Source organism: Arachis hypogaea, chromosome 7 (assembly GCF_003086295.3).
Source record: "Arachis hypogaea cultivar Tifrunner chromosome 7, arahy.Tifrunner.gnm2.J5K5, whole genome shotgun sequence".
Taxonomy (NCBI): Eukaryota; Viridiplantae; Streptophyta; class Magnoliopsida; order Fabales; family Fabaceae; genus Arachis; species Arachis hypogaea.
In genome coordinates, this window is record NC_092042.1 from 11,271,443 (window position 1) to 11,285,148 (window position 13,706).

At 34.1% G+C, this 13,706-nt stretch overlaps 4 protein-coding genes across 4 annotated transcripts; 3 read left to right on the forward strand and 1 right to left on the reverse strand.

The window, feature by feature from the left end:
* Positions 1-1,672: 1,672 nt before the first annotated feature.
* LOC112702453 (uncharacterized) lies at positions 1,673-5,891 on the forward strand. Its single transcript, XM_025753479.3, has 3 exons — positions 1,673-2,154; positions 2,418-2,795; positions 4,951-5,891. The coding sequence occupies exons 1-3, from the start codon at positions 1,864-1,866 to the stop codon at positions 5,653-5,655; spliced, it is 1,374 nt and encodes a 457-aa protein (XP_025609264.1). The 5' UTR covers positions 1,673-1,863; the 3' UTR covers positions 5,656-5,891.
* A 266-nt stretch (positions 5,892-6,157) lies between these two features.
* Positions 6,158-7,029, forward strand: LOC112702454 (17.3 kDa class I heat shock protein). The gene has a single exon (XM_025753480.3). It carries the CDS (start codon positions 6,400-6,402, stop codon positions 6,892-6,894), a length of 495 nt encoding a protein of 164 aa, XP_025609265.1. The 5' UTR covers positions 6,158-6,399; the 3' UTR covers positions 6,895-7,029.
* A 1,912-nt stretch (positions 7,030-8,941) lies between these two features.
* Positions 8,942-9,316, forward strand: LOC112702456 (18.3 kDa class I heat shock protein). The gene has a single exon (XM_025753482.3). The coding sequence runs from the start codon at positions 8,942-8,944 to the stop codon at positions 9,314-9,316; it is 375 nt and encodes a 124-aa protein (XP_025609267.1).
* A 267-nt stretch (positions 9,317-9,583) lies between these two features.
* Positions 9,584-10,503, reverse strand: LOC112702455 (18.2 kDa class I heat shock protein). Its single transcript, XM_025753481.3, has one exon. It carries the CDS (start codon positions 10,241-10,243, stop codon positions 9,761-9,763), a length of 483 nt encoding a protein of 160 aa, XP_025609266.1. The 5' UTR covers positions 10,244-10,503; the 3' UTR covers positions 9,584-9,760.
* Positions 10,504-13,706: the final 3,203 nt, after the last annotated feature.

The window sequence follows — 13,706 nt, forward strand, 5'->3', positions numbered from 1 at the left end:
ATTTTACTTTTAATACATAGCCATCCATAGTCATAACTAGTGTAGTCACCCCAGACGTGACCTAAAATTATTATTTTACAGTTTTATTAAAATCACATTTTATGTAAGCAAAACCAAATTATAGTATGAGCTAGGTATTAAGCCTTTCACATTTTAATTAAAGATGACGTTAGTTAAAAATAAAACCAATATTCCGTATCCAAAAATATTTGGAAGGCAAATGAAAATTAGTACGAAATTTTCTTATTTTGAATTCAGTTACACTTTTTTGCATTAATCATTGTTAGAATAATTAGATAATATTAATTTTTTTAAAATATCTAATTATAAATATTATTATATACATAAAACTAAAAATATCAAATTAAATAAAATAATTTTGAGTTATTTTTTCGTTAACATTATCGCTCATCTTATATGGTTGGGCCACTATTAATCATGTGGCCGATATTTTCCTAGGTTAAACTGTAGGGTATCTTTCATGAGTATGATCATATTCTTTAAACTAGCTAGTAATTATGGCGTTAAAGATAAAGTTTTTATAAAAGGATTTGCTATTGTATAAGGAAGCAACGTTTGAATTGTGGGGTACGGTAAACCACCCTCTTTAATTAGGTCTTCTTTAATCCCTTTTCATAAATTGCAACACATTCATGAATTTTTATCTTCCTCTTTTGTTGATTTCAACCTTTGAATCTAAGTTTTCCAAATCTTGATCAAATTCTTTCATTAGATTGAAAAGAGGAGTTCTAAAACCAACAGATTTTGTGATTTGTAGTTGTTAATTAATTATTATTAATATTAATATTTTTAATAATATAAAATTATATCTAATAATATAATATTTTTTTATTAATTAAGTACTGATTATTTTAATAAAAATATTGATTCTCTAAATTTTTTCTACTATCAATTCATAAGTAGTCTATATATATATTCAGTGCCAAACTATTATTACTACGTTAATTTCATATTAATTAAAAAAACAATTATTACGTATGATTGTGATAATTGTGACACTGATTTATTTATTTTAAATCATGAGTCTCCGTTACTCTTAAGCTGTCTAAATTTGAAGGTAGAGTGGAGTAGATAACCATATTAATTCTACTAGAATGACGAATAATTAACTACCTTAGCTTGCTAATCTCACTTTATCTACTCCATGACTTTTATTTCATTCTATTTGGCCTCCTCCTATTTCTACCAAGGGAAAGTTATTAAGATAGTAGTAATTATATTTTAAGAGAAGTGACACAAAACAACCGTATAATATAATAACCTTTGCGATTAAAACCAAACAACGTAACCCAACATGCTCCCTTTAGTAATGAGAGTTAAAATTTACATATAAAAAATAACAAAAATACTATTTATAAATACATGCGTTAGTTTAATTTATTTTTAATATATATTTATATTTCAACATATCGATATTTAGGTGCAGTTAATTTCATATGAAATTAATAGTTGAGAGTCGTTAGATAATAAGTTAGTCAAATTTATCAAATCAACTTTACGTGAAATTAATCTCACTTGAATTTTTGTTATAATTCATAATTTGAATGATTGGTTTTAGTATATAGATAGTAGTATGGTTGGAAAAATGATTTCTCGAATTAAATATATTTGCAAGCCGCCGTGAAGAATTAATTCTAAGGTAGAATGAAGAAATTAAAGTTCACCGAAAATAATAAATAAATAAAATGAAAACGTTAAGTTAAATTAAGTAGCATTAAAGCTTATATAGTGTGTAAGAGTGGCGTGCAAACACGACTTGATAATAGGTCCACCATTATTGTTTGATACTCAAATACTCTCTTCTTCTTTTCCTTCTCTGGTCTTCTCTCTTTGAATTGAACTATGAAGAAGTTGTGTCGGAATCTTGATCGAGAGGATGGGCTTGAAACTGTGCTTGAAGTCCCGATTCCAGAAGAGATTTTTAGCAGCAAGAACAGGGCATGGCAGAACATGAAGTCATGGATGAAGCCAAACGCTGAACCCACATCATCATCATCAGTATTCGGAGGCAAAACTACAGAGATCCAACTATTGTTGGGTGTTATTGGAGCACCATTACTCCCCTTCCCTATAAGTTCTCACAACAACAACCAACCCATCATCTCTCACAACATCAAACACCATAATAACATTGTAAGAAATGTCCATACCCTACAAACTCCGCGAAATTTTACTTTTCAGAATCCAATTACGTAACGTCATATTGATAAAAAAAAAAATATTTTTTATATTTACCGTGTGGTTATGTAGAATGCTTTACACAAAGAAAAATTAAAGTCTAATGTTGGACAAACAAACAAGGACAAGATTAAAATTTAAGAACAGAAGTAGTAGGTGAAATTTTTGTGACACTTGGCTAAAAGTGTTGTACTAATTTGATGTGGTTGGTTATGAAGGAGGGTTCAGTGGCGAAATATATTGTAAAGCAGTACGTGGCAGCAGTGGGAGGAGAAAGAGCTTTAAACTCGGTAGAAAGCATGTATGCAATGGGTCAGGTGAGGGTAGGGAGCTCAGAGTTCTGGGGAGGGGAAGAAGGTGTTATGAAGAAGAAAAAGAAAAAGAAGAGGACGACAAAGGAGGTGGCTGCGGCGGCGGGGGAGATGGGAGGGTTTGTGGTGTGGCAGAAGAAGCCGGAGTTGTGGTGCTTGGAGCTGGTGGTTTCCGGTTACAAGATAAGTGCCGGCAGTGATGGAAAAGTTGCTTGGAGGCAAACACCTTGGCATCATTCTCATGCCTCTAGAGGGCCCCCACGACCACTTAGGCGTTTGATTCAGGTTGGTAAATTTCTTTTACGTGGAAATTAAGGTCCAGTCGACTTTACATGAAATTGATAGTTGAAAGCCGTTAGATGAAAATTTAGTTAAATCAATCACATCATCTAACATTTTAGTTATCAACTTCCCGTAAAATCGACTGCACTTGAGTTTTCACCTTTCTTTTAATAATCTCATTTTTACTTTGAAAAATTTTGGCGAAATTCAAATTCGACAAGTGAACTGACCACTCTATCAATCCAAATTAACTAGAAATCCTACAAAATTAAATGAGTGATTTACTCTATTTAATTTTTTTGTTTATTTAAAATATAGTCACAGAGAACTGTTTGATATTTGATTAATTGGTTTTTCAAAAATATTATTTGCATATAAAAATATCAATCATTAAATTAGTTATTATATATATTTATATAGGTGAAAAGTAAAAATTACATACAATAATTATTTTTATATAAAGTTGATTTTTGAGAATTATTAAATAATTTAATTAATAAATTTAACTAAATTATTATTTACCGATTTTTAACCATAAACTTTACATAAATACAATTCGACGTGAATATTCATTATTTATATATGTTATTTTATATATTTTTAATATATATTTATATTTTTACACATGACATGATTGAATATTGCTATAAATTCATAAATTTTAGAGTAAAGATTCAATTATATGTATATACGTGCATTTTTTTTTGTCTTTTTTTTAAAGAAAATGTTGTCTATATACGTACATAATTTGGATTCAAGTAATTTTTGATATGTTGGAAAAATCCTTATCTCTTTATCTAAGTTTTATAGTATCTTTCAAATGAGAAGTTGAGGGGCCACTATACCATGTGCTTACATTAATTAGTGTTGCTTTATTTCGTTGTTTTGCTTTAATTGATTTTATGATTCTGATTTCCTCAAATGTAAACCCGAATTGAAAGTGTTCCCATATGTGACATGAAGCGTTCTCACTTCTCTTTCTCTCTGTTTTTTCTTATAAGAAATCTAGTTTCTTAATTCCTATACACAAGAAAGCAAGTTTGCATGTTGTTGTTGCCAGCATCCATAACTAAACACTACCTAACTACCGAAGCCTACTCAACCAATGGCTCCGATTTTCAAAAGGAATGAAAAAAGAAGCAAAAGCAAAAGGAATTAGAAAAAAGGACCCTTATTACGTTTCACTGTTTTTTTAATAATTTAAATTAGCCTTTGAACCTCACAAAACTAGTAAGGTCAACATTACATAAATTTTGAAAAAAGTCAACAATGTAATAAATAAGTTAATCGGAGGAAATTCCTTCCTTAAAAAGCATGAAGTCAATTCAGTGATGGAATTTTTTTTTCTCAAATTCATATACCTGTAATCGCGTGAAGTTAACAATATCTATTGTCACTGTGCTTAGTGCATGACAACTATGTTTCCATTCTTTTGAAATGGCATTTTTTCCACCTAACAATAGCGAAAGGTGAATGGATTTAAACTTCAATTGGTGGGTTTGTATTTGGCTGTTATAGCTAAAGTTTGACATACACACATACCTTTTATACTTTACTCTTTCGTTGTTTTGCTAATTTGAAAACCTCAATTCCGTTTATACATGATCCACAAAAATGGGGGCAAAAGAGATGAAAGAAAATTGAGGGCAGCTCACCCTACTTGTTATGCATACATACACATCACATCACTATGTCCACATCTTGATTATGAATTGAGAAATTCTTAGTGCATTTTTAACCTCCAGAGTTCTATGAAACTAGAAATTAAAAAACATAAATTATTTAAAAAAAAAATCAAATCTAACTAAAATGGTTAAAATTATTATTAGTAAAAGTTTTAAACTTTTTGTTTTAATAAAATACATTAGAAATTTAAACTTTATATAAATTTTCATATTTTTTTAATTAACACTATAAAAGAGAACTAATCAGAGAGGTTAGTTAAGATACTTGTTAAATTTATTATTAACAAAATAAAAAGTCTACCAATTGACTTCAAAGTTCAAACACACTCATACAAAAATTGGCTACACCTATGAACAAATAAATGTATCTCAAATAAAAGAAATAAATCCTACTTCTGTTATGAATATATCTAATTCCAAACATGAGTTATGCAAGAATCTCTAAATTATAATAGTTGATTGGTTTTGAGTAGGGTATTGATCCAAGATCCACTGCCAATCTTTTCAACAACTCAATATGCATTGGCGAGAAGACAGTGAACAATGAAGAATGTTTCACACTAAAACTAGAAGCAGAGTCAGCATCACTTAAAGCAAGAAGCAGCAGCAATGTAGAAATAATCCAACACACACTATGGGGCCATTTCAGCCAGAGAACAGGCCTTCTTGTTCAATTACAAGACTCCTACTTGCTCAAACTCAAGTCCTCGCCGTCATCCCAATCCGGCGACGCGCCCGTATTCTGGGAAACCAACATGGAGTCCCTAATACAAGACTACAGAGCCGTGGACGGCATCCAAATCGCGCACGCCGGGAAGACATCCGTGTCGTTGTCAAGGTTCGGAGCCGAGGGGCCGAATGGTTTTTCTAGGACAAGAATGGAAGAGACATGGAAAATTGAAGAAGTGGATTTTAATATTAAAGGCTTGTCCATGGAATGTTTCTTGCCACCTAGTGATTTGAAGAGAGGTGAACAACATAAAGCAGGGGAAGTGGCTACCACCATTACTACTACTTCTACTACAAGCAACAATAATAATAACAATGCTAATAATAAGTTGCCATTTAAGATTCGACAAGCTTCTTTTAAGATTAGTGCTTCCAAGGTAGCTGCTGTTAACTTGGATGATTCAACTGATGAAAGTGAAAGTGATGAGGACGCAATGATCCAAGAGTGAGACACATCTTGTAATGCAAATTAAATTTGCTTGTGTTCCTTTTGTAAATACACCATCCCATTTCTATGATGGTGCTTGCTTGGTCAAGTTTTTAGGCTAGTTGTAGCAGCACACATATATAGAAGTTATGTAACTTAATTTCTTTTTACTTCTTAATTAATTAATTAGTTATTCTATTCCCATCTAAGGGAAACCTTAAAAACAAAAGGCTATATAAAATCCAGTATTGATGCGAACATTTTTTATATAGGTTATTTTTAGATAAACTCATGTAGAAATAGTAAATGCATATTAAATAGAGCTGAGTCTAAAAATAATATAATTACTTGGAAGAAATGTATATTAAATCCAACCTGGTTTGTGTACTTATTTTATTAAACAATTTATTATGAATACTGAATTTCATCAGTTATGGAGGAAATGTGGGTCAAACCGTCTTTTCCCTTTCTTTTCTGGTTTTTGGTAGTGATTTTGTTAAAATATATTAATATTTGGGCCTGAACAACAACATGACGAAGCTCTTGGGCTTGCAACTTGTATGGCGTAGGCAATAACGTAAAAATGGAAAGTATAGGGGCAGATCTAGAAATTTCGAGAAACATAAGGCGAAAAGAACGTTCTAGAAATGTGAAGATTTTTCTTACCACACTAAAAAAACAAGGCCCCTCCCCTTTCGCATCATCAACCACACTGCGAATCCACATTCTTCTCTGATCTTAAACATTGAAGTCTGAAACCACAAAAATGTCTCTTATTCCCACTTTCTTCGGTCGCCGACCCACCCCGTTCGACCCCTTCGCTCTCGATGCCTGGGATCCATTCGAAACCTTCCCGTTCCCTCCCGTTCCCTTGCGCCGCCACCACCACCAGCAGCAGTTATTCCCTGCCGAAGCGTCGTCGTTTTTGCGCGCCAATGTTGACTGGAAGGAGACACCTGCTGCTCACGTGTTCAAGGCGGATGTGCCTGGCTTGAAGAAGGAAGAGGTGAAGGTTGAGATCGAGGACGATAGGGTGCTCCGAATCAGCGGCGAGAGGAACCGCGAGAGCGAGGAGAGGAATGACACGTGGCACCGCGTAGAGCGAAGTAGCGGCAGGTTCGAGAGAAGCTTCAGGCTCCCCGAGAATGCCATGGTTGATCAGGTCAAGGCCGCCATGGAAGACGGTGTTCTCACCGTCACGGTTCCCAAGGTTCAGGATAGGAAGAAGGCTGACGTCAGATCCGTTCAGATCTCCGGTTGACGTGTAGTTAGAACCCTAGAATTCTGTTGTCAAATTGTGTTTTACTCGAATGCTATTGTCGATTTGTGTATAAGGATGGATTATGCTTACTGTGCGAGTGAATGTAAAACTTCCTTGTGCGTTTTGCCTTGTTAATTTCTGTTTCTTAATTTGGTTGGTTGTGGATTTCTTAGTTCGTAGTGCTGCATTTCTCCCAAATGGCCAAATCGCAATTGGGGTTAACAAATTCTACTAGCTTGAGAGGAATTACAGGTTAAGAAAGTTGGAATGTGAGCTAAAGGTGTTTATAATTACGAAATACGAATTTGTTGAGGTCTTGAGGAGACATGTGACATGTTAGTGTATGTGTGAGAGCTGGACTCAAGTATGTCAATAATTTGATCACAAAGTTGAGATTGGTTCGGAAGAGCCGTTAATTCTTTAAAATCGCATTCAGATAGATAGATATAACATGCAGGTAGCCGTATATATGTTCTTAATAAAAGAAACAATGATTTATCAATTTATGTTCTACTTGTTGAAGACTTTTATTTTATTACAAGATTTTGATGTTAGAATACCAGATAACTATATGCATAGTTTATGATTATGGTCAGAGCCAAAGTGACTGGAGGATAATATTTGTAGGAATGATTGGTAAACACACACTTTCTCTAATATTTTCAAAGGTGGCACATGATGAATTTGTTAATCATGAAGAGAATTAGATAAAAGTGGGAATCTTCTCTTATAACATGTATTTATAGGGATTAGATTTTAACCATAAAAAATTTATATCACAAAGGATTTTACATTTTAGTTTATAATATGCACAAATCATTAGGTTTAAAGCTCAATAATAAATAATGATGTTTAAAATCTAAAATGAATCAGTGAATTATTTTATAGGTTTATAGAAAATAGACTTAATATTCAACTTGTTTTTATAAAAAACAGAAGCCAACAACCAATAAAGATCTACCAGAGAAAATTCTAATATTTGTTTGATTCATTAAAAAAAAAGGATAGCGATGTTCTACGAGACTACTACTAAGTAGAAGACTAAATTAAAATAACAAGAATAATGGTGTTTAAATACAAAACCTTGAATTGTTAGTATTGATACAATGTTAACCATTTGATACACATCAAGCATTGTGCTTACAAAAACAATGGTGTCCTAGGAGTAACATAAGTAATACGTTGTCAATGTTATTGGGCGATTTCTCACTTCTGGATCCTTCACGAGTGAGATGATTTTCGTTACGAGCTGTGTGAATTGCACAAAATTGAAAATTCTTTGAAGAAAGACACGACCCCTACCCCGCATGGATGGAAGAACGCATGTCGCCCAAATCTGAATTAGCTGTGGTAGGCTAGCTAGTGGGGTGAGCATGGTCACGTACTACGTGTCTGGTTCAAGGAGCATGTCAAAATAAAAATATACTCCTTCTGGGCCACACTGCAATATAAATTCGAATTTGACGGCTGTGGTTTGGCTTCAACCTTCAGGTGCAACGACAAAGGTTACATTAAGATGCAGCCATACAAGATCGACTCGTTCCTATTGTAAAATACTAGTATGTATAATGTTATTTAGGCAGTATGTTTTTAGCTGTTATGTAGATATTGTAAGCTGCTGTGATGTCTCTATTGTAATTTTTGTTTAAGAAATAAAACATTTTTGATAAAACAATAGTTTAATTTTTTTAATAATGAATTTAAAAATGAATTATTTTAACTAATGTAATGATATATAATTATTTTTAAAACTTTTTATATTGAAAAATAAATTTTAAAAGAATAAAATAAAAGAAGCCTCACCCCATCCACTAATTATGTTTTGGGTACTTACATGAATTTAAAAATAAAATAGTGAAAAGTTATTCCATAAGTGGAAGAATAACTTTGGAGAAACAGAGGTGGAGGAATTCCTTGTTCTTCTTATATATATTCGTCCTACATTTTGCGCGCGCACTCACACTCGATTATCATCACGAACTATCCAGCGTTATTCTCAAGCAGTACCTCACACGAAGAACCAGAAAGAGAGCGTTTGAAGCGATCGATGGCTTGGAGCACCGGAAGTGTCCTAAACCTAACGACGGTGTTCTTTCCGGATGACGTGGACTGGAAGGAGACACCTGCCGCCCACGTGTTCAGAACCGACGTGCCTGGCCTCTCCAGGGATGAAGTCAGGGTGGAGATCGTCAAGGGATGGACGGTCAGGATCTACGGCAAACGGGCACGCGACGCCAGGGAAGGAACCACCGACACGTGGCGCCACGTGGGTCGCTGGAGCGGCAGGTTCGAGCGCACCTTCAAGCTACCTCAGAACGCCTGCGTGGACCAGCTCAGAGCCTCTATGAAACACGGCGTCCTCACTATCACCGTTCCCAAGGTCGAGCCCCTCAGGTCCATTCCTATTGATGATGAAGACTGATACTCCAAACCATAACCATCTTCTCTGCTATTGAATTCAAATGCTTAGTCTTTGCTCTCTAACTTGCTCTGTGTGTGAATTTATATATATATATTCACGAAATTAAACTCAATAATATCCCTCGAATAAAACCTTTGTGCTCCCTGCATGGTTTATGATATTCAATTTCACCATCTCTCTGATTTTTTCCCTTCTATTTTGTGTCAAATGAATTAAACTGAAAATTTATCATATCTAATGGACTTGTTGTGGGTTTAACTGTAAGTGTAATGAAAATTATTTATATTAATAGAGTAACAAATTACCAAAAGCATTTCTTAATGAAGGCTTATTACAAACCACCCCCTGGCCCCTTCGTATCCATTACATTCAAAATCAAAACACACAAAAAGAAAAATGCAACACGCTTTGTCTTTACATTTGTATATTAATTGAACCAAAGATTTAGCCAGAGATCTGAATAGACTTGATTTCAGGCTTCTTCTCTTCAACCTTAGGGACAGTTATGGTCAGCACGCCATTCTCCATAGCTGCCCTGATCTCATCCATATTAGCATTCTCGGGCAGCCTGAACCTCCTCATGAACTTGCCCGTACTTCTCTCCACGCGGTGCCACCTGTCATCCTTCTGCTCTTGCTCCCTGCTCCTCTCACCACTTATCTGCAGCACCCTCCCGTCCTCAACCTCCACCTTCACTTCTTCCTTCTTCAGCCCCGGAAGATCCACATTGAACACGTGCGCCTCCGGAGTCTCCTTCCAGTCCACCCGGGTGCTTGCTATGGCGCTGGCTTCACGTGCCGACGCTGACGCATTGGGACCCGACATAGCGACCGAGAAAATGTCCTGGAAAGGGTCCCATACGTCCAAAGAGAATGGGTCCAAGATGTTGCTACGTCTTCCACCGAACACGCTTGGGATCATAGACATGCTGGATTTCGGTTTCCAAACTAAGAATCAGAAGGATTTTCTTCTTGTGCGAGTTTGTGCGAGTGATTCTGAGGAGAATGAGAGAAGGCGTCGTGTATATATAGTCATAAAAAGAAGTGTCTAGTATTTTGTGGAATTATCTATGAGCTGGGTTTTGTTATGCCTACAATGCCTATGAGTGTTGATGCTTTCGGAGGCAATCACACGTGGATGATAAAAATTGTTGGCGTTGAAAATTTGACCGTTTCATTAGTTAATAATCGAACGATTTAAAAACTGTCATCTATTTTATTGGTCCAAAGCAAAATTTTCATTCAAATTTTAATTTAGCTTTTAAAATTTTAATTATTTTAATTTTATTTTTAAACTTTTTAATTAATTTAGTAATAAAAATTACAATAAAGATCAACGTAATTAAAATTTAAAAAAATTTAAAATTAAATTAAGTCAATTAAAATTTTAAAGATTAAATTAATACTACGTATAATTTTACAAACCAAACAAAACGAAGCTAACAAAGCTACGGTTAAAATTTTATTCTATTTTACTAAGATTAGTGGTTTTTTTTAAAATGATTATTACATTTATCATCCTGAAAATAATAACTTATTTAATTTGGCTTCTCAATTAATTAGATTTATCAAAATAAATTTTACTATATATATTGAAAGAAAAAGATTACCTACTCCATTTTGAAGATAAGCATACATTATGACACTCGTATATGAAAAGTGTCATTCAATAGCAATTGTGTTGTAATGGCATGCAGAGGAGAAGCCATGGACTGATTTTTTTCCTTTCTTCATTTTTTCATCTTTTAGAAGCAACCCCCATTCCTTTTCTTTTTTCCCATCATTTTCATCTATTAGAATTGTTTTTGCTGAAGTTTTTTTTAAAACGTTAAACATAACACGTAAAAATTGAGAGTTACTTGGTGTTTTGTCATCTAAATTAAAGGTTAAGCAAACTGTAATTAAGGTATACGAATTGTAAAGGAAAAATTTTTTGCCCTGCAGTGTAGAAAGACAAAGTAGTCAAGAAATTAAAAGATTTCACTTGTTCCGATTTTTCTTACATTCCGAAAATATGAACGAAAAAAAAATATGAATAAGAATAAAGAGTTAATTTTTAATTAACTAATATTAATTAATTTTTTATTATAACTTATTTTTTTTTAAAATTAAATATTAAAATTTATAATTAATATATATATATATATATATATGGTAATACATATTTAATTGATATTTTATATTTTACCATATATTCTATAAAAATAACTAATTTTAGAAGTACATGTAATATAATTATTTAATCAATTATATTACGTGTATATTAAAATTAGCCACTAACATAAATATATATTAAAGGGTTAACTACCAATAATAATGTCCTCAAAATATTTTTGTGCGGATAAAAATGTCTCTAATTTTTGTTATTATTTATTAACAAAAATATTCTTAAATAATTTAAAAATGTGTCAAAACTGCACATTCGTAAAAACAACGATGATCTGTTAACATTTTGGTCTAATGGGATAAACATAATAGTATACGGGATAAATCAAAAAAGCTAACGTGACTCCATTATGTTTTTATAAAAAAATTAAAAATTTTATGCCAATTTCTTCTCATCCTCTTATGTTCTCTCACATTTTTTCTCACGGTCTCATTCTCACGGAGCCACCCTCTAACCCATTCACCATCTGCAACACTTGCAGTTGTCGGCAAACCACTACTGTTGTAACTCTATCTCCCCCCTATCCTTTCCCTCTCTTCTTCTCTCACTTCTTCTATTGCGCTCTACCTCTCTCAACAATGCCAAAAACAGCAAAGTTGACGAAGACACCACCATTTGCTGCATTTACTCCAAATCTTTAGCGGAGATTGCGTTAAAAAGAAACAACCATTCCCTACTTGAGGATCCACCTTTTTACTACTTTCTCTCTTTGGCCAATGGTCCATGCTCACACTACTCTTCCTTTGCAGCAGATCTTGGATTGCGTTTCCCTTCCTTGGTTAGTTGTCCTCACTCGCACTGCTCCTCTCTTACCAGTGGTCCTCGCTCACACTACTCCTTTCTTGTCAATGGTCCACCACTCTTTCTGCTTATGCTTTATACCTAAGTATTCATTCTTTTAGTTGTTCTTGTTGTATAATTTTTTTATTCAATTCATTGGTAATTACTGATTAATGCTACTGTTGTTAATGAATTATGATTTTAATAAAAATTAAAATTTAAATTAGATTTTTTCCTTTTTAATTTGGGTATGTTTCAATTGATAAAGTTCAATTAGGTTTTGGAAAGAAAGTTCAATTCAAAAGAAGAAAAGTTGATCTGAAGATCAATTTCAATGCTTATCATCTCCCTCTCTTCTCTGAGATATTAAACAATATAAAATTTAAAGTTGTATATGGTCTATTCTTTAATTTGATCTATTTTTCATTCTACTATTGTTAAAATAATTCTAGATGAATCAATTTGTTAGTTACTACTTTTAAGCAATTTTAATTTTCTCTTTTTTTCTACTTTGTGATTTTGAAGAGGACAGTAGTTGTTGATGGTGAGGAGGTGAGAGAAGAAAAGCGAGGGGATGGAGTTGCGGTGGTAGTGATTCGACGGTGGCTCTCACGACGGACAAAGGTGCTTGGGAGTGACTAAGTTAAAGGGTGGGTGAATGAGAGGAAGTATGAGAGAACAAAATAGGGTGGTTCTTGTTTGCCACATCAGACCAAAATATTAACGGACCACCTGTTTTCATGGATATGCAGTTTTGGCACGTTTTTAAATAATTTAAGGGTGTTTTTGTCGATAACAAAAGTTGGGGACATTTTTGTTAGCGTCAGAATAATTCAGCGGCATTAACTACAAGAAAAATATTGAATACCGTCAGATTTACCGTCAAATTTAGCGTCAGACATTAGCGGCGGGTTTATTGGGAGATTTGACAATAAATTCGTCGGATAAAAAGGTTATCGTCGAATTTGATTTTTCGACGGTAAATTCACCAGTAATAATTAGAGAGGAAAAACAAGAAAAATTGGCGCCGAGATTACCATAGGATTTACTGTTGGATTTATCCGTCGGTAATCTCTTATTAGTGCAATGCTGTGTTTCGGCACGTTCAAAGCATTACCGTCGGATTTTTCCGCCGGTAAATCGGATGGTAATCTTGCCCTAAATTCAAACCGCGAACCCTCTCCCACCTCATTTTCAAACTATTCTCTCTCTAACCTTCTCCTCTCTCTCTCTTTCTCTCTCTCCCCCCAAACCACCTCCGGCAGCCCCCTCTGCCAATGTGGGCCGCCACCAACTGCGTCCAAAGACTGCGTGACTCGATTAGGTGCTCCTTGCGACGTGTTGGTTGTTCTGTCACCGCCGTTTTCGTCCTCCCGCCGCTGCTGGCACCGTCGTTGCTCCCTTAATTACTGACCTGTGTCACTCCTCCCTCCTCTAGGTAGGT